The 25,273-nt window shown below is 46.8% G+C and overlaps 1 protein-coding gene across 1 annotated transcript; it reads left to right on the forward strand.

Annotated features, from left to right (window-relative positions):
* The first annotated feature begins 18,986 nt into the window (after positions 1 to 18,986).
* SPINK2 (serine peptidase inhibitor Kazal type 2) lies at positions 18,987 to 24,217 on the forward strand. Its single transcript, XM_054203374.1, has 4 exons — positions 18,987 to 19,029; positions 19,551 to 19,588; positions 20,048 to 20,157; positions 24,085 to 24,217. The coding sequence occupies exons 1-4, from the start codon at positions 18,987 to 18,989 to the stop codon at positions 24,128 to 24,130; spliced, it is 237 nt and encodes a 78-aa protein (XP_054059349.1). The 3' UTR covers positions 24,131 to 24,217.
* Positions 24,218 to 25,273: the final 1,056 nt, after the last annotated feature.

A 25,273-nucleotide genomic window follows, 5' to 3' on the forward strand; every position in this document is an offset into this window, starting at 1 on the left:
CTCATCCGTGTCAGTACTAAAACACCCATGGCAAAGCACTGCTTTGAAGCAAGAGCCACCAGGACCCCTCATAACCCAGCACATACAGGGTCTGCAACAGAAGTCTGCCATTTTTTCCCTAAAAGCCCTTCTATTTATACTCATCTTGGCAGGCTTGAAAGTACCTGCCAGATGGACAGATAACTGACATCCGGAAAAGACACTCCACCAGCTGCTGTTAGCAGGGGTTGGGAAGCGTGGGGGCTGGTTAATAAGAAACCACTTACTTCCTCGCGGCTGCTAGCTGCCCGCTCCCTTCCTCGGGCTTAATGGAATTTGGAGAGAGTATTTCAAGTCAGACCATCTGTCAGCACACATATATATCAGAGGAGTCCCAGCACCTTGCTTGCACGTCAGGCGCACGCTTTGTTTCCTCACAGGAAGCCTTGTTGGTGCGTTCTCCCTCCTCTCTCTGCCTTCCGCAGTGATTCCCACAGGGCAGGGGTTTGACCGTGGATGGTTCTTACCGCTGATAAGCTGGCGAGCTGAGACCCACGCCAACGGGCAGAGGGCTCCTTGGAGAGCTGTTGGCTGCAAGTCAGAGGCAGCCACGTCCAGCAGAGGGGTAAGAGGAGAGAACGCGCTTTCACACCACTCAGAAGCTGTGAGCCCTCAGCCCTGGGTGGAAAGGCCCTGGGGGTGATGCTGGACATCAAAATGAAGTAGCTGGCAGAGCACTTTTCCTGAAAATAGAGCTAAACCGTGTCCTGGCCTACACTAGATGAGTGGCCAGCAGAGCAAGAGGAGTTGTTAAAAAAATCATGCCAGCTCTTACCCACAGCAAGAATCACAAGATTTTAAAATGCACCCATATTTGGGAATTCTCTAACAATATTCCTGATTTTATGTTCTTTGCCACTTATTTCGTAGTTTTGCTAAGAATTTCCCACCAGGCAACATACAAACTGTGTTTATTAACATCCTGAACGAAGATTTCTTACACCTTTCTGTGTGTAGTTTTGCCTCTGCTGTTTCCGAAACCAAACACGCCCTTTCCCTTTCATCGCAAGCAGGGAGCCTGGCATAACCACGGGACTCCAGGAACCGGGGCTTTAAGACCGACTGCAACTTGCATGAGCCTCCTGAAAAGTTCACAGGCATTTTCGCCGTGTTTCTCTCAAACGCAGTGGTTTATTCTCCTTTTTAACCTAAAGCAGTGCCTGGGCTCCCGTAACAGGTAACGGCTGAGCCCATGTGGGCAGGCTGAACAACTGGGCAAAAAGCTACCGGCATTTTTGCAGTCTGTTGATCAAGAGGACCGCTGGAATAAAACCACAGGTTCCTTTACACTGCACGGGTATCTGCAGTTGTCTAAATCCTCTCACTTCTCCCTCTGCCTCCACGCCCCCATTTGTAAAACAGCACCGTGATGCCGTCCTCCTTCATGAGCTCCTGAGAAGCATGATTTAAAAAGCAAGGCACTGTCATCCTTCTGCTTAAAGGCAAAGCCCCCCGCCTGCACGCAGAACCTAGTTAAAGTGAGTTCGACTGATGGATTAGTTTGCAGCTATTTTTATTCTCCGAAAACCCAGACATAAGAGCAAGTACTCTGTTCTCGTGCATTAACAAGGCACTTACCTGTAGTTCATTCACTGCATTTATTTCTATCTTATTAATACATTGGCCAACAGAAGCAGAATAAATGGGAACAAACAATTGTTTGGATATTTCTTCTTCCAGCCAATGTTGTTTCAGAGATCTGCCTCATACTAATAAGATACACAAGTGGCAAACTTTACAGCTCCTCTGTGTCTATGATCTCATTTATAACTAGAATAATCCTCAGTAATTCCACTGAAATCAAAGGAGCTACTTATAATTTCAGGGCTGGTGCTGAGATCAGCATCCACCTAATGCAATACCAGTTACAGATTCCACCACCCCTCAACAGTTTTGCAGACACTTGCAATTTCACCCAAGAGTGCCATTTTGCTTGAAGCACCAGATCTTGGAGCCTTAATTTGTCCTTTTGTTTTCCTTTTTTTTTCTTCCCCATTTCAATCCCGTCGAGTTAGAAAGCAGTCTGAGACATTCCAACAGTAAGAGACAATTAACAGCAAATTATTTTAGATAGTTGCACATTTTCCCAGGTGATTTCACATATATGAAGGTGCACTTGAGGTTGGAATTTAGCAACGCCAGACTAATTCTCTGAGCTGCCGCAAGCCAGTAAATCCACACTGCTGACCCCTTGAGAGCAATAGTTTTAGAAGCAGTGGCACCGATATCAGATACACTGGACGGCCCACTAAGTTAACAAGGCTGATGATCATGCTTCAAAATTCTTTTTCAATACACTGGGTCCAAAAAAAGCCTAAAGCCACTCTGTCTTTCCTCATATCCTGCCTTGTAAATTTTCAGTTCCTTCTATCTGAGAGAGGCCAGGGCTCCATTAAAAATCAGGCACTGGCACTGATTTGAAGCATTAGTTTTGGTAACCTTACTACACTGACAATGACAACCTTCCACTGTAGCGTCAGTCTGGGAATGATGAGGCAAGAGCAGTAGGTAGTCACTAGGAGTAGGACATAACTATTAAAAGGTGCCAGATCATATAAGTCCTCCATTGTCACTCATTTCCGTGTGAGATTTGCTGTAAGGGCATAATCTCAAATGTTCTGTAAAAATAATCTATAGCATTGCAATTCTTGAAGACCTCTTAATGAAGAGAAACACTTAAAATTAATACTTGGCTACTAGGGGAATTGGCCAGTTCATAAGGACTTTATTACTGTTAGCATATTATCTTTCCCACATAAAGTTTAATTCATGCAATGAGAGAGGAGAAAGTGGCACAAGCAGCGGTAAGTCCAGAAACATCAGAAGGGGCAGCCAGCCCCACCAGTCACCCCACACTTGTTCTGGACAGGAACAGCTGGTAGAAGGCGATGCCACAATAGAGTCAAATAGCTGAAGATAAATTTAACCTATTTTTAAAATAGTTGAAAACTCATAAGCAATGTCCCTTGCTTCAAGAGTTAACATCTCAAAACAGCCCACTAGAAACTAGGCCACCATGAAGATATTGAGAGATTAGATGTCAGTTCTGGAAGATCTGTTCCTTTTTAGTAGATGTATAGCAGATCATATGATGAAGTGAAAAAATATTTGAAAATCTCTGAGTTCAGGATGTGGGCATGCTGGTGAATTCCCGTCTTCTTCTGAGTATGTGCATCTCCCGTTCCATCAGCATATATAGGTGATCAAAAAAGACCACTGCTTAAAACTGTCGTTCAGCTTGATTTGGTTATTGCCTTTGCATGAAGGGTGTGAAAAGGCACCTTTTATATTTGCATAGACTTAGAAGAGAGAAATAAGGACCAAGCTAAAACCATGTAAGCACAGAGCTATTCAAGGACAGCGTGTTAAAATGGAACTGCTCTGGACAGTCATGTTTGCTTCTTTCCTTATGGGAGGCTTATTGGGCAGAGAGCAGCCTGCACTGAGCAACACCACCTGGTGAGGAGCTGAGAGCAGACCTGGTGCCTAGACCCTACAGAGGCTTCTGCCCATGGTGGATCAAGTTCTCAAGTTCTCCCAAGCGAAGTCAATGCACTAACCCACTAGGAAGCGAGTAGAGCTGGGTCTCCTTTATCTTCCCCTGAACAGGATTTACACAAAAAGTAATTATTTCTGATGCCAAACTCATAATTTGGTTCAATTACTTGCTGTATTAAATTGCTGAATACAGTGATTTATTGATTCAGTCTTAATTGTGACCTTATTTTCATCCTTGTCTTGTTCCTCTTTAATTAGTTTCATGAAACTGTAGTAAATTAGCCTAATAATGTGCTTGATAAGCATATACTTGCTCACTTCTTTCTATTAGTAAAATCCATAAAGAGTACATGGGGTGGCCTACCCCTTCAAGTCATATGAATGCTTGATTTTGCCTAATATCTAAAACCCAAATTCTCAAAGGCATGTAGGAGCCTAAAACCTATGTTAATAGAACCTGTTCTCTTTTATGTATTTGATGATTTATTTAAATGAATCGAAGCCTTTTGCAGCCTTCCCTGCAAAAGTGGGAAGCCTTCCCTCGCTGAAGGTCCAGCGAGCCCAGCATGAAAAAATTAGTGCTGCTTCATTCTGCACAGGACTCCTGTTTGTAGGTTAGTTGTGTTGGCATTTGGCTGATTCCCAGACGTCATACAGGCCATCACACACGAAGTAATGCCAAGGGCTACTGCATGCTCTCCACAATCACACGCTGCTCTAGGGAAGGTGCAAGTTCTGTGGGGAAACAGTCCAAGCACTCACGCCAGAGCACATCTGAGCTTTATAGATGGGCTCATTGTCAGAGCAAAGCAAAATGCTCAGTCGGGAAGGTCTTTAATCCTCAATCTGTAAGAGCCCATTCTTTTGTCTGCACTGCACTTTCTGCACCAGATCAGAATGACTTCTGGTAAGCCAGTCTGGCTTGTTTTCTTTCCACTCTACCACCCATCACCCAAAAGGTTGGCTCTACTACCTCTTTACAGATATCTTACTTACTGCATTGCACAAGTACTACATATCAAGCCCCTGCACCCCAAAGACTGTGACCATTGTGTACTCGGAGAATGGACTGGGACCTCCAAAGAGAGCCTGGAACAGCAAAGCCCTGAAAACATCTGTGCCTCCTACCACTTCCACCTGAGAAATGCTCTTCCTACTCTGCGGGAAGGGGAGAACACAAACAGAAGTCTGTGCAGACACGCAGCCTAACTCCAGGTGTACAGCGTCAGAAAGAAATGTTCAGTGAAGAGTGGCGTCCATAAGCATCCTTTATTCTTTGTGAGTGTAAGCCTCTGACACAGGTTGTTTTCTGTGTCCAGAACAAGCAACCCAAATCCATTTAAAAAAAAAAAAAGGAGGGGGATAATAATGTTCTTAAGGAGCTTCTTTAACGAAAGAGAAATCTATCAATTGCTGCCAGAAGAGCTGTGTTATCATAGCAATGTGTATCTGACCACGTAGTTTAAGTCATATTTCAAGAAGGGAGGGTTTTCTTTAGCTTTTGTCCAAATTTGTAGTTAACTAGTCCTTGGAGGAGCCTTATGTCAGACACCCATGCCAGAAACAAAAAGAGAGGGCCACTGTTCCCTCCTTTTTCTATTAGTGTAACTCCACTGGCATGTGCTCCCCAGGGTAAATCCCAGTAAGATCTGCCTCTTCCCCCACCCCAAACGAGTCCTTAGCCTCATGCAATTCTCTGTCTGACTGCCAAGTTTAAGAACAATTATTAGCAGAATGATCGCCAAACGAGCACTGAACAGGAAACAGAGCTGATTAACTAAGGCATAAAGCTCTCCAAACCACAGCCTGGGTTTTCTGCTCGCTTAGAGCTCTGCCTGGTACCACTGGGAGCAGCCCCAACACATTCACACCACCCTGGTGCAGAAGAGTCTCTGCTCAGCAGAAGGGATAGAAGGGGGTCAGAGAGCGGGAAGCTGATCCCTAATGCAGGCACAAAATAAGAGACCCATTTATAACAGTCTGAAAATCCACAAGTGGATCCACATTCCCTGGGAACCATCACCTGGAGTTTTTAAACACAGATTGAGCTAGCACATGCCTCTTAGGAAAATGCCAGATAGGGAAGTCTCATGGTGCAGACCATCACAGTCATCTTGGACCTTCCAATCTCTTCCTATATAGCCCTCACAAAGAACTGTGACTGTTTTTCCCCTTTTGAAAACTGCGTTTCTCATCTACATCATATTACCTTGTGATGGGAGAACTCCTGAGGTCCCTGGGCGGTGACCACAACCAGCCCTGGGAACTGGACGAAAGCCTCAGCCACAGTCAGGAGTTTTGCCTTCCAGGCAGACAGTCAAGGACAAGTGAGCCCTTTATTACTGTAAGCAAATGGTCATCTCTAGCAACAGAACGATCACGCCAAACACCATTTCCAATTTGTGAGCCTTCCCCACAAACAAATCAATTACCATTCCTAGCTGGGATCATTACACAGCCTTGTTCCCTTCTGCATTGTTTGCTCGGTAATATTGCTCTGTGTCTTCATTAACTAGCAGCGATTCGGAAAGAAACAGCCATAATTCATATTCCAAAAGTCATCTTCCCATGTACCCATTCACTCACCATTCCTAATTAAGTTCATGAAAGATTAATTCCTTAATGATTATGATTTGTAATGTTAATTAATTAGCTGTTTTTCCATTAAGCATTCAGAGGTTTCTACCATTACATCGATTCCTTAATTAGCCTGTGGCAAGTGTAAAAAAAAAAAAAAAAAGTTAGTAACCCGCTTCATTCTCTTTGTCCCTTAGGCAAATTATCTGCTGCTTGGTCTTCCAGTCCATCTCCTTTCCCTCTCCATGCAGAATCCCTTTCCTCCGCTGCTGCAAATGTACCTGCTTTGCTCACTCATTTTTCTAAGAGGGTAACATAACCAAGGAACAGGCACAGTTGACTCACATCACCCTTTCCCCAAGAAAAAAGTACTTGGATGTGAACCCTGCCTCTCTCCATGCTCCCCAAGGTGGGCAGACCTGCAACTGAAAATCTGCCTAGCATCCTGCTACACCAGGACGGTCCTTTCTAACATTCGGCGTGGGATGAGAATCCCCAGGATTGCTGAGCTCTGCCTGACACCAGCACCAGGGACGGTATCTACATTGCAATTCCGGTTAGCCTGCCAGGAGCTCCCTGCAACTTCAGCTTCATCACAGTTTCCAAGGTAACTACTTTGGCTCCTGGTGTTGATAGGCTTTGGAGGATGCCCACGGGGGGTTTGCAAACTCAGCCTGTCCTCTCTGCCCTGATGGCAGCAACTAGAAGCTCCACTAGCCATAAGGCTGAAGCTGCACTTTAGAGTGAAAATTTTTAATTTCTCCAAAACTGGGCAAAGCTCTAATTCTCAGAAATGCTCTGGGTTGGGTGCATGCTCCAGATTTGGCACCATACGAGCACAGAGCACAGGCATTCCACTTCTAGCCTTTACTACATCTTGGGACACTCAAACCAACGCACAGGCTTCTCTGAACAGTGGTCTCAGGCCCAAATTCCCACGGCACTTTCTGCTCCATGTCTGGTCCCCAGATGCTCATGGAAGAGGCTTGCTGATATCTCCTAGGAACTGCAGGGGTGTCCATGTGACCATGTCAGGTATTGGAGCAACCAAAGAAAGTCAGAGTTGAGTTGTTAGGATATATCCCTGATGCCTTTCCATTGCCACTTTTAGAGGAACCCCTAAGCCATATTTCTCTAATGCTATCATTTCCAAAATTGAGAGGATCCACCGCCCCAAACCCCTCTAACACAGAGTTTGGGGGAGGATATCAGTAATCCTGACCACCCTAAACACAGCAGGCCTGACCCAAGGTTGAAGGCATTTTTAAAAGGACAGAGAATTATAGCTGCAGAATGGTGTCATCTAGGGGCCTTGGCTTCAGCTCCACATTTCTACACTCACCTACACACCGAAAGAAGGCTTCCAACATCCTAGGTGCACCCAAGTGCTCCACAGGCTGGGTCACTCCTTGCCTCTCCTGCAGGCAATATAGCCACAGTCCTCAGGGGAGACCTCAGCATTAGCCACCAGTTTGCTTCCAGAGTCTGGCAGATAAACCTAGTAATGTGCAAGGAACTATTGGGAAATACAGTAAAACAGGGAACATCTCCTCCTGGACCAATGCAACAAGGTGAGGAGCTTACACGGTGCCCTTACCAGCAGCAAAACTCCATGCTAAAGTAAGAGCAAATACATGAGTAAGAAGGCATGACTTCTTTGTCCTTTGCACATGGAGATGCTGACATCGGCAACTGCAGTTCATCCCAAAGCTCTGTACTAGTATTATTCTACTGTTAGTTACTGCACTACACGTGGTTCTTACAACAAATTCATCTCATAGCTCCAAGCCCTCCACTTGAAGCCCAAAGCCACCTGTACTAAGTAGATCTGCTGCAAAGGGTCCCCTCTGTGCTATAAACTGAAAAAGGAAACCCACCTCAGTTCTCCAAATAGTTTAAATGCATGTTTAAGAAAAATGCTGCGAGATCAACTTCTTATCTACTTCCCCCCCCCTCTTCTCCGCAGCTTTTTATACTATGGTTGTTATCATGGGGTTAGTGCATGCAAGCAATAGGGTCTCTAAATGCAGGGAAACTGGGATTTGCGGGGTCACCCAGTAATGGTGCCCACAGAGTACCAGCCCTCAGTGGGGGGCATACATCAGAAGCATAACAAACATGGCCTTCCTCATTTAGGCCACCTAGCCAGCATTTGTTGCAGAGCGAAAACACCAGCAGTAGTCTCGCATTTGCCAAAATGCGGCCTAAGAAATATATCCTAACTAGTTGCTATCCCATATATGTATCTCTGATTGGAAACAGCAATAAAAGCCAGAATTAAGGGGAGAAAACAATATTGCAAACCACACACATCCCTTCTGCTGGGGCTCAGTGAAGCGTAAACCAGTTGCAGCACACTGTAACCGCCACGCAGATGCTTTTATTACAGCAGTAAGTGCTTCTCTGTTTAAATATGAGGTGTTTGGATGATTTCTAGTAAAGCCAGCTTGCACTGAGGCAACAGGACAGCCTTAGGACAGGCACATCAGCCTGACAAGATTCTTGGTGGCTAGAGAAGTCGAGAAGCAGAAAGTTCTCCTGTCAACATCATATGCATCTGCCAGGAAGTCTCCGCATCAGCTGGTGACAGGGACACACAAGGATTCCAGACAGAGACCACAGCTGAGCCTTGTCCCCAAATCACCTCTGGTGACCTTTCAGTTTAGATGCTTTCTGCCACTCCAAGTAAAACTCGCCCCTTTGTCTGGCTCCCATCAGGAAAAGCTGAACAACTCTTGAACCATTTCTCTTCTTCTCCTCTTCCTACTGTCATCACTGCTCGGTGACTCACTCCCCAGTATGCCCACAACATACTAAGCCATCGCTGCTGAAAACACAACACTACAGCTCAATCAAAATAAATACCACCTGTCTCCTTCCTCCTCTCGAGCACCAGCACAGGCAAAACTGCCAGTGGAAGAGACCCCAGCCCTCCAAAATGGGGCTCAGAGTGAGAGACAGTGACGAGCAGAGAAATCCTGCATGAATTAGCAGGGAAAAGGGGAAGGGACTCAGCTAGGAACGGCCCTTGCTACCTGCTACCAGTCCTTGCTCACAGTTCCTGGAAGCCTCTGGGATTGCCAGGCTGGGAACTGAAAGGCTGGGTGAGGTCTCCCATGCCCCAAATATCTTCACGTCCTCATTCCTGCGCAGCCCTGTCACTCATGTATCCCTGACAATCTTTGTTGGAGCACCCAGCCCAACAGAATGGGCTGTTTCACACTGAATTATAGATGTCTCCTGCACGGCAAGGAAAGGAAGCAGTTGTGCATTGCTGATGCTGTGGGGCTGAACACTCTACATTGCAGTACAATATTACCCAGCTGACAGCATATACGGTCCATTGAGCTGTTCACCCTTAAAAAAATGCTGCAAACAAAACCAGACCGGCGACACAGAGCACGTTCTGTGAGCAAGGCTGCCACCACATGGTACAAGGACAAGCCTGCAGACTCCTTGAGTCAGAGCAGGAGCGGGGAAAACCACCCTCACACCTCCACCCAGCCCTGGCCTCATTAACCATCTATGGCCAAATCCTGATGTCTCAGCTGGATCAATTAACTTGGTCGGGAGCTGTCGCTCTTGCACCCTCCCCTCCAAGTCACTACAATCTCTTGCAAAGAAACCACCAGACTCTTGCAAAATAGGGATTCCTAAGACACAGATGAGATCTGGCTGTTCATACTAGAGAAGATTTGAATCAAGTGAACCAGTTCAAGAATGTCCCACGGATCAGAAAAGTCTGGGGTCAATGAAGCCTGAGAGCACTAACAGACAAAAACATACCAAGCTCGTGCAGTTCCTAAACTCGCGTTGCTTACGGGCATGGAACTAATCCAAAAGCATGATACTTCCAATAGTGGCCAGGGAGCCTTGGCCTCTCCTGTCAAACTACAGAGAAGTCTGGGTAACTAATTCTGCTCTGCAATAACAGAACCATCTGGAAAAGACAGAAACCATTTTTTCTTCCTCCCTTTCAGCCCCCTCAAAATATTTCCCAAAAATGTGGGAGAGAGAGGAGTTGAAAATCTAGGGGGAAACTGGGATTTTTCCATTACACATGAAAATTGCCTTTATTGTTGGAAAAAAAGATCACGCAGGTAAAAAAAAAAAAAATTTCAAACACTATTTTAAAAAAAGCTTTCTCTAGAATGCAGGCCTACCGATACACACCCCGCGTGCCAGATGCTGCCCCAAAAGTAGAAGCAAGAGAAACCGCACCTTTGTGATGGAGGAGCATGGGCCAGGTCAGGCCATAAAAGGGTGAGGGGGAAACAGAGCTGAGATTTACCTTCCTCCATCATCCTTGAGCCCAAGCAGCGTTTTGGGGACTCCTGCCTTTTGTAGGCCTTCCATGCAGCAGCACCACTCAGAAATGGTGCCTCCAACCAGCCTCAAGCTTTGTCTCCTCCTCCTCCTTTTGCTGTTCTCCCCCCTTGAATGATGGCAGGTTTCTAACGAAACTACAGACCCCACAGCTGTGGCTGGCAGTGGGGCAGGCAGTGAGACACGCACACACACACCTGTTGGGAAGTGGTACCTCTGGCACTGGCCTCCACAGGGCAGGCACAGCCTTCAGCGACATCGAGCCTTCATAGGGATGGTGCCTGCCACCTTTGCGGCAAACTCATCTCCGTCTCCAAGCCATCACTTAACTTCCTTGGTGAATAAAGGTCTTTTTATCCACCATTTTACCAGACAACCCATCAGGCAGACAGGCGTCAAAGCCTGACTGACCCTGACTGTGGTATACGAGCCAACTCTGGAATTCTTATCTGCAGTTCGTCCTGACTCCCGGAGACCACAAAGTACATTGGGTGGGTTTTCCCAGGTTAAGAATACCTTTGTTTATTGGGTCAGAGAGAGCTGCAGCACACTTTGCCATGAACCACGCTCAGGGCACAGCACTGCATAAACAGGGCACAGGAAAAATGTAGATGCTGACCCTGCTGCCTGTCCTCCCTTCCACCTGCCCTCCCCCTGCCATGGTGATAGCTACCAGCAGCCCTTTCCCCCTGGCACAGTGCCCTTGTCCCACAAACCCAGCTGAAGGGCACTAGAAGCTGGACAGAAGCTCTGCTGGGAATGGAGAACATCTTCTCTGATGGGGAACAGAGGCTGTGTTTGGATGAGGTGTTTCTCAGGTGACCACTCCATTCACATCCTGCAGGGTGAAGAGACAGAAGAGGGTGTGTGCCTGTCTCTGAAAGCAGCTTCAGATGGACGCTGCCCTGGCTGAAACCACTTGCTTTGTGAGAAACAGGTGGCCACTAAAGAAGATGCCTTTGACTTTTCTAAGTGTCTTCCCATATGGAAATAAAACAAGCGTTGCTGGATCAATTAACTGTCAAGCACTGTGCTGATGCAGCAGCAGCTTTGCTCATCTCCCCATGGACAGTCTCTGCCCTTTCGCAGCTGAAAACAGTTTCTGCTGACACGCTAGCCTAGCTGTTGCTCTATAGCTGCAGGTCATCTATGGGGTTTAGCACTGAGAAAAAAAGTGAGCAGCCTTCCAGGCAGGTTCCCTTAATCCTGTCTCCTTTAACAGCTTCAGCAGTTTGAAGGAGTTTTTACAGCCTGTGTTCAAAGTTTCTGCTCTTTGAGAAAACTTTTGACAAAGAAATGCCAGTGGGACCAGCCACCTCCATCCAAAGTGGTTATGATCCCAGGGCAAATCACTAAGACGAAGTGCATTTCCCCTCTAGCAGGATGGGTGGCCCTGGTCTGCCATGCATCATTTGAACTAGTATCCAGACCGACAGCAGAAGTCAAAGCCAGCGCCTGTAAATCTGTCCATGACGGACGAAGTAGATAGACGTGCTTAGTCAAGTTGAAAACAACAGGAGAAAAAAAACTTCTGGAGGAGAGAGAAAAGGGAAACTATGTTGATTCCTGCCCATCAGGACAACCTTTCAGGAGCTTTCTGGAGGCTCCAGGGACTACTGAAGCCCTTGCTCAAGACTGAGTATCACAGCAACCCACACATTTCTCTGCCAGGCAGAAGGCTGCTGCTGCTTTGTGCTGTGATGGTGTCTGAGGGCATCAGCAGATCCTCCAGGAGCCCCTGGGTAACTCTCAGCAGCCCTTTCCCCACTGTCCCACAGCATGTGCGGCAGTGCCATCCAGCAGCATTGCCCACAGGTCAGCAGCATTCCTCGGGGCCATAGTGCGAGGCAGCACATGCAGCCACCATGAGACGCTCAGCCCCCACTCCGGGGAGCACCCCCATGTTACACACAGATGGGAGGGAGCCAGGGACGCAAGGTGGGCAGCTGGCCAGCCAGTAAATTAATTTCAAAGGCAGGCAGGTGATAGATTCGGTTCATGTGGGAAACAGGAGAGGACAAATTGCCCATCTGTGACTGTTACAGCAAAGAACAGTACAGGATGGAGCAAAATAAATGGGCACAAAGGGATCAAGGAAGGAGAGACTGTGCAGTGTGTATATAATTGAATCCCTGAGGCCTGGATCCTGTCTTTTGGGCTACGTGGGATTGCAAATGTAGGAGCACAGCTGAGGTGAATGATTCATGAGCTGTGTGTGACAGATAGGACCCCCAGAGCAATCTCTTATTGGTGTGGGGGTGGGAATGCCACTGACAGGATGGTGAGGGAATGTGACGAGATGAGGAGCTTCCTCCACATCCTTCTGTGAACCTTTGAACCCAGCCTTTGTGAAAACAGCCTGGAGGAGTCTACCAAAATTAGAGGTGATGCCACAGCTCGGTGCTCTGGACCTGGCCACGGAGGCAGCTTATCAACTGGAAACAATCTCCCCTGCACAGCAAACCCAGACTTATAGCAAAAGCTTATTAATCTGCTCTGTGATGATGACTTCTTCCCTACAGGAATCATTGTCAGGGAGATGGAAATGCTCAGGAAAATCAGCTTTTTCCCCTCTGTCCTTCTCTGCCCTGCTGCTATGCCATGTTCCAGTTGGCAGAAACAGACAATTAGCAAGTGCCAAACCATTTCTAGGGCACTCCCAGTCTCACCAGAAGCAGGGACCCTCCAGTGCCTTAGGAAAGAGGCTTTCAGCAGAGCCAACCCAGACTGATGGGCTGAAATCATCTCAGAAGCATTTCTGATTATCCTGTGCTATGTTCCTTGGAGGGTGTTTCTTGCTTTTAACCCAGTAATTACTCAGGTGGAAAGACACGCTCCCGTGCTTACACGAGACTCACATGCGTGGCAGAAGTACAGCTGGGACGTGCCCAAGCGCTGTGCCTTGCCAGACTGCCTGGAGCCACGCAGGCAGCCAGCTGCACCCTCCTGCTGCTTCGGGGGATGTAAACATCCTCCTCCATACGACTGGGGGCTGCAGGAGAGCGTTGACTGCAGGTTATGTGTGACTGTAGCATCCTTCTCACCAGCCTCCTGTCTCCGACAGAGGCCAGCAATGATGGCTAAGAGAAGAGAAAACTGGAGCAAATGCATAGCCAGACTTCTCCTGCCTGCAGCAGCCCTCAGGAACCTGTTCAAGTGGGAATTTTCATGCTATAGTTTCTTGCTCTGCAATTCTATTTTTTTTCTTCCATTTTTAAACTTTTAGCAACCCCCACAACCTGTGACAAAGAGGATATTCCACACCACACTGCTGAATCCTCCAGTTTAAGGTAGCAGGCAATCCAGTGCCTTAGTCCAAATCCTCCTGGCACCTGGACCTCTCCCTATATCTGTTTGTCTTGGCTTAACCCCAGACGGCAACCAGAACCATGCAGCCATTCACTCGCTCCCCCAACTCCCACAGTGGGGTAGGGAGAAGAGGGAGAAAAAGGAGAAAAAAAACCTCATGGGTTGAGATTAAGACACTTTAATAGAACAGTAACAGAAGAGAAAAATAATAATAACCATAAAAGAGTATAAAAAATGAAGTGATACAACACAAATTGCTCTCACCACCTGATGATCGGTTGCCCAGCCTGTCCCAAGCAGCAATTGCAGATTCCCACCTCCCTGGCCAACCCCCATTTATATACAGAGCATGACGTCTATGGTATGGAGTATTCCTTTGGCCAGCTTGTCCTGTCTATGCTCCCTCTCAGCTTCTTTGGGGAGCTGAAAAAGTCCTTGACCTGCGATAAACATTACTTAGCAACAGCTAAAGCAATATGTGTTATCAACATTCTCCTCATATGAAATACAAACCAGCAGCTACTAGAAAGAAAATGAACTCTATCCCAGCTGAAACCAGGACACTGTTTTAAGCAGATGAGGTGATAGATCAGCTTTCTTTTGAGATTGTGGACTGATTTTATACAGATAACTGGTGTCTCCAAGCTTGTTCCCAACTTGCCCTGCCACCTAAGCCCATGCCAGTCTTTTGCTTGAGCAAAGCTATAAGCAGCCTGACTCTCTGTATGCAAAGAGACTTCATTGCACTAAATGGTGCAAAACAGCTCTCCACTCGTTCCATCTTCATGAAATAATGTGGTTTTTTATTAGGCTCAATGACCTTACTCTCTGAGGCACTGGGAGAGGCCTGAAGTAGATGTTAATCCATTAATTCAAATGCTTTCCATAAATCAGAGAATAACAGAGAATGATGTTAAGGTTTATAACTCAGACCCTCACCCGATTTTTTTCAGGTGGTAGAAGAGTAAGAAACATAGTGAAGACCCTTCTACTGCAATGCAGGCACTTCTGCACTCCCAGAAATTGCCTGTGTCTCACTGATCTGTTCCTGAGGACCTGACAAAAAACAACCTGTTGTCCCTTCAGCTTTGGCACACCCATCCTGGCACAGGTAAGCCAGCCAATCCCTCCTTCCCAACAAAGGTGATACCATTTCAAATCACAGGAGTAAATGGCACTGCCAAATACATTTTTGATACCTGTGTTGAGCAGCATATTGAGAGTTTTGTTGAAATGTTGCAAAATGATAGTGGTAAAAGTTCCTACCACAGGCATGAGTTTTGGGCTGTCTCTTACTGGAAGTTTCCATCCTTCCAGCACCTGATGCCTATTGATTTCAGGAGGATAGGCCGCATAAGTAAACACAGTATGAATCAGCAGATGAAAGCTCTGAATGGATTTCAGGGACAGGGATATAAAGTCATGGCAGTGATAGCTGTAAAGGACCTCTGGATCCCTTCCCAACAACGTCAGCAGAATTGCAACCTTGTCTAGCTGAGTCTTGGAAATCCCCAAGGACAAAGATGTCAGAGTCCACAGGCCTTCTTTCTGAGGAACACCAAGAGTGGAGCAAGTTCAGTTTTTCACAGAGGACTCAATTATTTCAAAAGGAACATCAGACAATGGCATTTATCGTTCTTTGTCTAAAAGCTTTCCTTGATGTTGAATCCATTCCACATTCAACCAAATTCTTTTTGCTGCAGTTTGTTGATATCCGCCTTAATCACTGCCTATTTCATTTAAGACCTACCCATTATGGACTGTATATACAAACTGTTCGTGTTCTGCTTAGCCTGGTTTGGGGAGATAGGGAGCAAACTTTCTCATCCTGGAATAAGCTGGGGCCACCCACACCATGACCTTGTGCCAGAGGTTGCTGCTTCACTCTTGGGGCACTTGGGCATTTTTAGCAGTAGGTCTTTGCTCACCTGGCTGATTTGCACAGATTTAAGAGAGGAAACACTCCCATGGGCAGACCCAAGCAGTCAAGCATCTCCAGCAAGCAAGGTAGTCATGAGCGGCTGAGGATAAACTATATAGGTGGAGCCATAAAACGACCTCACCTTCCTGGCGCCATCACTAGGGTGGTCATGATCAATGTCCAGCAGCTTGTTTTATTTTGTTCCTCCCAAGACGCAGCCAGACTACAGGCCAGCCCTGCTGGAAGCGGTGATATGTACTCAGTCACTCCTTCTCGTACAATCACTTCCTTCTGAGGTGAACCTGAGGCTCTGAACTGTGCCCTGTGTCCTCCAGGCCAAACACAGACTCTCACATGTAACACTTCTTTACTCCAAGAGAAGGACACAGACACGTGCCTCTGGTGTGAAACCTGCCTTTAGTCAACCTTTCAGTCACGAAATCTCTATGTGTTGGGTCACAACCTTGCTAGTACCTAACTGCTGGGCATCAGAAGAATATGAAGTACATATAAACTCACCAAAGGAACTGTTTTCTTTCAAGGACTCGTATACATTTACTTAGAAAAGTGACCAAGGTTCAAATAAATTCTAGCTTCCAAGACCAGAGGATCATTCCATAAGCATAAGGCAGAAACAGACCTTCTCTGTAGGGATGTAACTTCTAATTATGTATTCCTCCCTGCAGCCTATATGCTAGAATCATTATTATCTTCCATGTTTATTAATCAGTTACCTGATGTTAACAAGAAGATAACTTCTAGGAGACATGCAAATAATGCCGCGGTTTTCTTTTCCAGTGACTCAGCATTCATATCAGAAATGTGTTAACAGGATACAAAGGCTATTAAGAAGCCCCCTGCGTAACTATCATCTTCCTTGCCTCCAGTTCTTAATAATTTATGGAAGAAAATGGGTATTTTCTAATAGATATTCTATCTTGCCAGAAGAAAAGATGTGTAAGTTATCTTTTCTTTTTTTTTTAAATCTCATTTCTTTCTTTTTCCCTTCTCTAAAGACCTATATCTGAAATTTTGTTCAAATAAGGCAAAGTTAAATACTCTCAGTGGAAAGAAGACTTTGAAGAAGTGAAAGGAAATGCTTTCAGCACTGAGGCTGGACTGGCACCAATTTAAAATATGAGTGTTGGCTTGAGAGTTAATAAAGCACCTGCAGATTACTTTTCCATATTTTCTCTGCAACATCAAGGGGAAGCATCCTGGATTGAACACACGGCTTCGACTGAGTTCACACATGGCCTTGAGAGAGGCAACTGAAGCGATGTTAACCCAAAATGGTCCCATTCACCCCATTTATCTGGGATCAAGTGCAACAAATTGACAAGCACGTAAATAATGCATTGGAAAATGCATTAGTGTGGAGAATTATTTTTAGGGGGCAGCTATTCTCCTAAGTGACGTGATGACAGTACACATCCATCTTGTGCTTGCTCTGCTGGAGTTGTTCAGGAGAAAGCTTGTCTGGCCTACCAACAGCTGGAGCACTGAGCTTTTACTTGGTTTGTTGTGTTTGGGTTATTTTACTGTGCAAACACAGCTTTGTGCAAGTAACTGTTTAGTGACATGAACTTAAGAAATTAACAACTTCAGAGATAACTCCTACCCTAGGTTTTACTTTCTTCACCTTCAGCTGGCACCTTTTCCTTTTAAAAATCACACCTTCAAGAAACAAGGAAATCCATCCCAGTCTAACTTTCCAGTATTTAACACCCTGAAGCTCCTTCTCCCAAGGAAATCTCTCTGGCACCTAAAGATCCCCCAAGGATGGCAAATCCAGCAACGACCCCATCAATAACAAGGTAGCAGAAAGATGCACTCTTCTCAAACGCCTCAGCAGGCAAAACTGGGGGAAAAACATGGGCAAAGCTAGGGAAGGAGATCCACCAGAGAGAAATACTCCTCTACATGCTCCACCAACCATAAAACATTCTGATTAGGCATCTTGCTTAAAATATCCAAGCCAGAGGCTTTTGTATGAAACATCCCTTGTGATGGGTATTCATTTCAAAAGTGTGCTCTGAGTGGAAATCATTTTGCAGAGGTTACCTGGAGGAATAAGAACATATTCAGCAGATAATGAAATAACCTCACTATGATGCCATGTGGGAAGGGCACACTGTCAGGAACACGTGGGAGAAGAAAAGCCATGCTTGGAAGGACCTGGAGGCTGAAACACAGACAAGAAGGATGGGTGTGACGCCTGCATATGGACCTATCAAAACACCTGACTGGTCTAAACCCCAGCTCATATACACAAGCACAGGCCATTTTGCAAGAAGCCCATAGCCTAGATTTTAGGAAACTGCATAAAAACAATTCCAGAGCCAGAGTCTGCGTAAGGCTTACCCCCGGGCTTTGCAAAGCTAACCGCTCTTATCAGCACCTAACAGATGAGATCCTCGTTGGAGAGCCACGCTGCCGAGACACCCAGTCATGCCGGTAGGACAGTGTGCCAAGCCTTTCCAGCTCCCACTGGCCTGGATTCCCATGACTTCGGATGCAGGCGGGTTGGCTTTATTGCTGGGGCTGTGTTAATTTTCTCTTCCTCTTGGCAGGAATGCATTCATAGCTCGGCACAAACCATCTCACGTCACTATATGATGAGATGGGGGCTATGACCTTAACAGCCACATGGCACTGCATGCTTATTTCCAACTTCCCCATGTTGCCCAAGACACTCTGCAATCAAAGCACAACGCTGACAAGGCAAAGTCAAGCAGGGAATCCCAGGGAATGCTGAAATTACAGCCAGGGGCCCACCATTAACTCTGCTGCCTCCCTGCACAGCCCTGACATTAAAGCTTTCTGTCCTGTGAGCATGGTCCTGGTAAGGCTTCTGCCCTGCTCTGTGCGTCGCAGAAGCAGAGCTTGATTAGTTGCTGACTACTGCATATTTTGGGCGTTCCCCATGGAAATGGCAGCGATAATCAACCCCGTGGGGACGTACCAGTAGGGCAGGCACAGGCTTCCTTGCCGAGGACAGCGTTTGGGCACCTTAACCCCACATCCCCCCAGCACGCCCAGGGAGGGTCCCTATCCCTTCTCCACCCCCGGAGATGCCTCTGGAGGTGCATCCTTACTCCCTGCCTCTCCGGTACGTCCCGAGGCCTTCCCACTCCCGTGGGTGCCCCACGGGTCCTCAACCCCCAGGTCCCCCCGCGTGGCATCCAGGTCCCCCCGCCCCCTCCCAGCCCCAGCGCGCGCCCGCCCGCGCCGCCCCCCGCGCTCCGCCGCGGCCGTTTCGCCCCGGCGCCCCGCGCCCCCGCCCCCGCCCGCCGCCGTTGCTCCATTCGCCGACATGGCGGTGCCGGCGGTGGTGTTGCTGCCCGTCCTCCTCGCCGGTACCGGGCGCACGGCGCCGGGGCAGTGGCGGTCGCGGGAGGGAGAGCGGCTCACCGGGAAGCGGGAACTGGGCCAGTACCGCGCCCAGGACGGTCCCTGGGATCTGAACCGGTACCGGGCACCGGCCGGCCGGTAGCGGGCGTCAACCGTCCCGGGGCAGGGGGGACAACCGGCACAGGACGGTGCCGGACACGGGCTGGTCGGGATCGGGCCCGGTAACGGGCACCGGCTGATCGGGGGGTGCCGGGACAGGACACCGGCCGGCTTGGAGGAGCGGCCGCGGAATCTAAGCCGGTAGCGGGCATCAACCAGCCGGGAGCAGCGGGCAGAACCGGCACAGGACGGTGCCGAGCACCGGCTGTACGGGGGTTGCCGGGACGGGACACCGGGTGGTCGAGAACGAGCCCGGTAATGGGCACCAGCTGGTCCGGGGGAGGTCGGGGGGGAAATCCATGCCGTTGCTGGGACAGGGCGAATCCAGGCGGGACCAGAAGCCGTTAACGCCGGTTGCTCTCCACAGGGCTCCTCTTGCATCCCGAAGCCGCTGCCAGCATCCCGGTGAGTGCAGCCTGCCCCGTCGTCCCCGGGAAGGACGATCCCACCTGCCCTCCATGTCACCAACCAGGCGTCCCAGTGCAGGGTGGTCCCTTCCCCAGAGCCTTGGGTTTGGGTCCACGGCCCTGGAGCTGAGCAGGGGTACCAGAGGTGCATCAGAGCCAGGCCACCCCTCCGGTACCCCTCCTCAGCCCCAGGAGATGATGCCCCAGGAGACGAGATGCTCCAGGTGGTCTCTCCCCACAGCCGAGGGCTGAAGCCATGCCAGGCAGTAGAAGCCAAGCCTCAAAGCGATACATTCACATAACAGCATGAAAGATAAAGTGGCACTTTATAGTGCTGTGCCAGCTCCTGTCGAGCGCTCCTTTCTGTGCACGAGTGTGCCAGTATTCTTCAGAAGCTGATCGGAGACCTGTTTCACATGGCCTGTCTTAGACTTCTTATGTTCCTGTTCTTACTTAGCCTGCTTGCTACAAGTATGGTGTGCCTGGATGTCCAAGGGACTACCATCCAGTTTGTGGGACCGATGGAGAGACCTACTCAAACGAGTGTGTCCTCTGCCTTTCAAACAGGTACTCACTTAACTGAAATCCTAGCCTTCCCTTCCCTATATACGAGCGAAATATTCACCCTCGCACCCCCATTAACTGGTAGATTATTGGCTTTGGATCGTTCACACTCTGTTAAACTGCAGTTTTGGCAGTGTCTTCTCAACTGTCAGCCCCTTGCAACAGCTTTTATCGTGATACCTGTAAACGGCTTAGATTGGATCCAGTTAGCTGGGAGTACTGAATATTCGCCTTTGTAATTCTTAGGGAATTTTGTAGTTAATCTCAGAGGGGGATTACCTGTCACGTTCATACAGGGACACATTACCATTGAATAGAATGCTGGACTCTTCCTCACTCCCCATCAGAAAACATGAAAGATCCCACACAAATATGCAGCTTTTACTACAAAATGTTTACATTCAAGACACAGTCTCCTGTACTTCCTTTCACAGAGAAGAGTAAGAATGCCAAATGTTAGGAGAAAATACCATTTTGCCATTCATATTGTCTAAAAATTGAGAAAAAGATCGCCTGATATTCGAGAGATGGTATTTTTTTCTTTCACAATTGAATAATTTTTTAAAACAAATTGAAAACATTGAAAATCAGTACTTAATGAGCATTGTTATTCCCCATTACGATTGACTGGAAACCTCTGTAGACTGTCCTCTCAGTACAAACTAAGAGGAAATGCTTGTGAATTTAATTTGGTGGGGAAAGGCAATTTATGTTAATGAAATAACAGAACTTCTCTTTCCAGCAGAGGAAAGAAGTGAAAGTAGCAGAACAGCAGTGAAGGGCATTTACAAAATTACAAATAGATAGATCTCAAGAAAGGGAAGCCTGAAATATGTTTCTGACTTTGGGGCTGGGGAAAGATTAATTGTGAGCATATCATTTACAAAATTCAAATGACCAAGATAGAGGGAAGATAGACCAGAACAGGAAAAGTGTCAAAGGTATCAAGGACATTTAAGGAAATAATATTTTAAAGGAAGCGTGACAGTGTGTCAAAGTATGTTTAAAGGTATGCAAATCTGCAAAATTTTGGTAACATTTTCACCAGAGTACAACACAAACTACCCAAGCAAATGAGAAATCGCAAAGAGAATTGGTAAACCTATAGTTTGGAAAGAAAAAAAAAAATTACCAAGGAATCAAAGGGCACATACAGTACAATCTGTGACAAGGGGAGAAAAGAAGTGCTGGCACGTTACATATTAGGAGCCTACCCATCTTTGCTGCCTAGAACGATGTCGGAGTAAGTTATTATGCGATTGACTTGCAGACAGGCAGAGGTAAAAAAGAGAGTAAGCAAAGCTGATACAGATTTGTCAGAAATAATCTGATCAAATCCATGAGATTTATTTTTTTGGCAAGATAACTTGCCTAGCAGAGTAGGAGGAAACAGAAATGTTGCTCCATTACATTAATAAGGCATTTTACATAGCCCCACTTGACATTCACATAAGCAGAGAAATAGTTATTCAGCTGAAATTGTTAAAGGATGAAGTCACAGCAGTTTAAAATGCTGTGGTATAAAAGCAGTAATCAGCATTTTACAGTCAAACTGGAAAGACCTATTAAGTGGGATTTCCTTTAGGTAGAGTATATAATTCAGTATTTTTGTAATGGATTAGATATCAGAAACAAGACAATAAAAATGTGCAAAATGGCATGAGATACAATGATCTGCGTAGGACAGTAAATGGGCTGAAATCGGTACAATAAAAGTCAAAGAGAAATGCTAAGTATCGCACATAGAGAGTGCAAATCCATGTCGTGGAGATACAGAAAAGAGACATCCAAATAGTATATTTGATCCTTCCTCGGAGCAAAACCATGGGCTTTGAGATCCAGCCTTACATTTCACGGATGTTTCATTTTTTGGGCATGATCCCTCGGTTCCAGACGGGTGCGTGGTAGATTCCTGCATACAGCGTTGCACATAGCGCAAAGGGTTCTGTAGGCAAACCCGCTGTTTATTTCCACTCAATTCCTTAAGTAACACATGATGGGCTTTACGTCTTATTCATATGACATGTACTGTACATGTTTTGTACCTTACATGGGATTTAATCCAGCTGCACACACAAGATATTTTTTTTCTTAATCATCTTTCTTTGCTGGCATCTTACACGCTTGGAAAAATGCATTTTGGTCTGAAAGGGCGCAAGGTGATCAGCTACTATCCTGATGTTTTTTCTTTAATAATTCAGTAGTTGGCATACTCAGTGACTTTCTAGTTCAGTCTGGAGTTGTTCTTAAGTGTTTGACTTGGCATGAATGCAAGAAGAATAAAACCCTTTGTTTTATTGGAAGAATTTCGAAAAATGGTTCATAGTCATAAGCAATGGTCGTTTCACTTCAAGGAGTCTATGGTACAGTTCATCCCACTCCTGAGGAGGGGTGGACAAAGAGATCTTTCTGCCCTTCTTAACAAGCTGCATGACCAGTAGTTGCTGAGACAAATAGTGTAACGTAGTGACATAGAAACAGATATATGGGCATATCCCATAGTCAATGACAAAACAGTCAGTTCTAAATTAACTGAGGTGATTCTCAACAGCCAACTTGCAGGTCACTTCCAGCCCATGTTTAAGCCCATTAAAAGGACTTTTTAAAGGGAGTGGCACTTCCCTGATGGCCAAGGCAGTGCTGTCCCTGGGCTCTTTTAGCCATACAAGACTGTGCGGGCACCTGGAGAGCCCTGTGCGCATCAGGAGTACTGCAGGAGAGGTTGCTGTGGCTGATCCAGGATAACATGAGACACCTGGAGCAAAGGTGCAGCACAAGCCCTGCCCATCCTGGTTCTGCAGTGCAGCCCATTAACTGTAAGACCAAAGCTGATCTCCCTCCCTGCCTTCTTTTTTTTCTTCTTTTTTTAAATCTTAAATCTAATCCATTCTTAAGTGGGTGCTCAAGTGCAAATCCCAGGTCTCTTTCACACTTAGCGTCCAGTAGCAGTGACAACAGCGGATCTTAATTTAAACCTGGTCTGGTAGCCCCCCACAAGCTCTTTGGAAACAGACACAGCAGCTTGAGCTGCCTCTGCAGGGTTTAGCACAAGGGCTGTCCTTCAGCCAGGTCTTTTCCTCACATCTTTACATGTGTTTTACATCCCCTACACTTGATTTTTCCCTTCATATTCCTAATCTGCTCCATTGCGTTCTGGCTAAAAGATCCCTGATAAAACTGTTAGTACAGATAATCCCTGCTTTTGGGTGATTGTAAGCCTCTTGAATTTCATGAGGAGTAAACCAGCTTGATTTGATTAAGATAGGGAAGCAAACTGAAGATCTAGGGCAGTTTGCATTCCAGCACTTCCTTTTTGTATCTGCACTTGCTTGGTAAACTGAGATTTTTAAATGGAGCACCCCAAAATATCATGTATGGGACTTCCAAAAAAAAAAAAAAATCTAATGTTCCTAAACTCAGGGACACTTGGCTAAAATTTCCAGCCTTCAGAGAAACACGCATTCAAATTTTAGTGAAGCCTGGGATGCAGAGATGTGTCAGGACGCGCACCCTTCCCACCGAACTCTCACAGGAAAGGGGGAAATTTTGTACGCGATGGAACAGTTTCCCACTTCAGGGACTGCGCAGTTTGACTTGCATTAGTGCTTTGTAACGGGCACTTTACTCATTGCGAGATTTGTCATGTGGTTTGATACTTCTCAGATTTGCAGATGGCTTTATCAGATTTTTGTAGGTAACAATGCCTGGAGCGAGGCTGTCTCTGGTAAGTTATTCGCTCTGTGTGTGTGATTCATAAATCTTTGCATCACATTTACTTTGCGATAATGTTTGCTGTAAGTGATGCAATTAAATGCATCGCTGCATTTAATTGAACACATAGAAAGACACAGGAGAGCCCGCTTTATAAAATGCCTCTGTTAAATTCAAGCGTAGTGCTTCTCTTCTGAAATATTTTTCTTCTGCTTGCAGTGAAAATAAAAAGGATGTCCAAATTTTCAAGATGGGAATATGCTGATGTGGCAGGTGGCCGATTTTCAAGAAAATGAGAGGGGCCAAATGGAGACAGTCCAAATGAAAACAATGCCTTAAATGTACCTTCTATGCAGCCTATCTTAATAAATAAGTTTGCTTGTTTAAACAAAGTACTGTTACTGTATTAAAACTAGTGTTTATAAACATAGCCATAGTACATTTATAACCTAAACCCTGATTTATTTTCTCCTGCAAGACAGATCATAGGGTAAGAAAGAGATGTCCTGACCGTACCAGTAGGTCAGTTGTTTGGAGAAGGAGACGAACGGGTACCCAGTGCCATTTCCACAGCAGCACCTTGGAGCAAGGAGGCCCCAGCACCTCTGCCATGGGCAGCACTGGCAGCAGCAGCTCCTTGTTGTTTCTGGGAGGATCTGAGCCTGCAGGTGCCAACAACACCTGGGGAGCCACCAGAAGGGTTTCCTGTGGTGGCTACCAAACCAGTGACAGTGACTTGTCATGTCATGCCTGGTGGAGGGCAGCAACCTGGGCACCTTCTGCTCCTGCGCAAGTAAGGTGTTTTGGAGCTCTGGAGGTGTGTTGCCCCACAAGCCCCCAGCCCTTTGGGCTCTGCTCCATGGGGTGCCCGTGTCACCGCCCTGGGCTGGCACACAAGAGCCACTTCCCGTGGTAAACATCAAAGCAAAATCGGAAAACTCAAGACTCGTAAAAGGGTGCACTCTGGAGTGGGTCTGGAGGACCTTCCCACCGGGAGGGTGAGTGAGCACTGGAGTTGGGTCCTTTCCTTCACCCACTTGTCAGGCACATGGGCACATAGTCTTTGTCATGTTTGTTGCCTTCTGTTATGCTAAGCACCTCTGTTTTCTGCATGTTGCTTGAAATGAATTGTATTTGGGTTGTCTTATGGTGTGTTGGTAATACACGGATGGGCTTCCACCTTTGATCCAAGCCAGGTGGCACCTGCCGTAGCCCTGGCCCCAGACAATGGCTCCGTCAGGCTTTACTGGGCAGCAGCAGCACAGGCAGAGGTGTACAGCACGCTTCGTGCCTGATGAACATTCACAGGTCACTGACTTTGGTTTTAAAAACAAAGAATGCTTTTGTCTTATAGTTCCTTTAAAGGGTTGAAGCTACCCTTATCCTCCAGCACGTGCCTGCTTTCATT

This window comes from Rissa tridactyla, chromosome 5 (assembly GCF_028500815.1).
Source record: "Rissa tridactyla isolate bRisTri1 chromosome 5, bRisTri1.patW.cur.20221130, whole genome shotgun sequence".
Taxonomy (NCBI): Eukaryota; Metazoa; Chordata; class Aves; order Charadriiformes; family Laridae; genus Rissa; species Rissa tridactyla.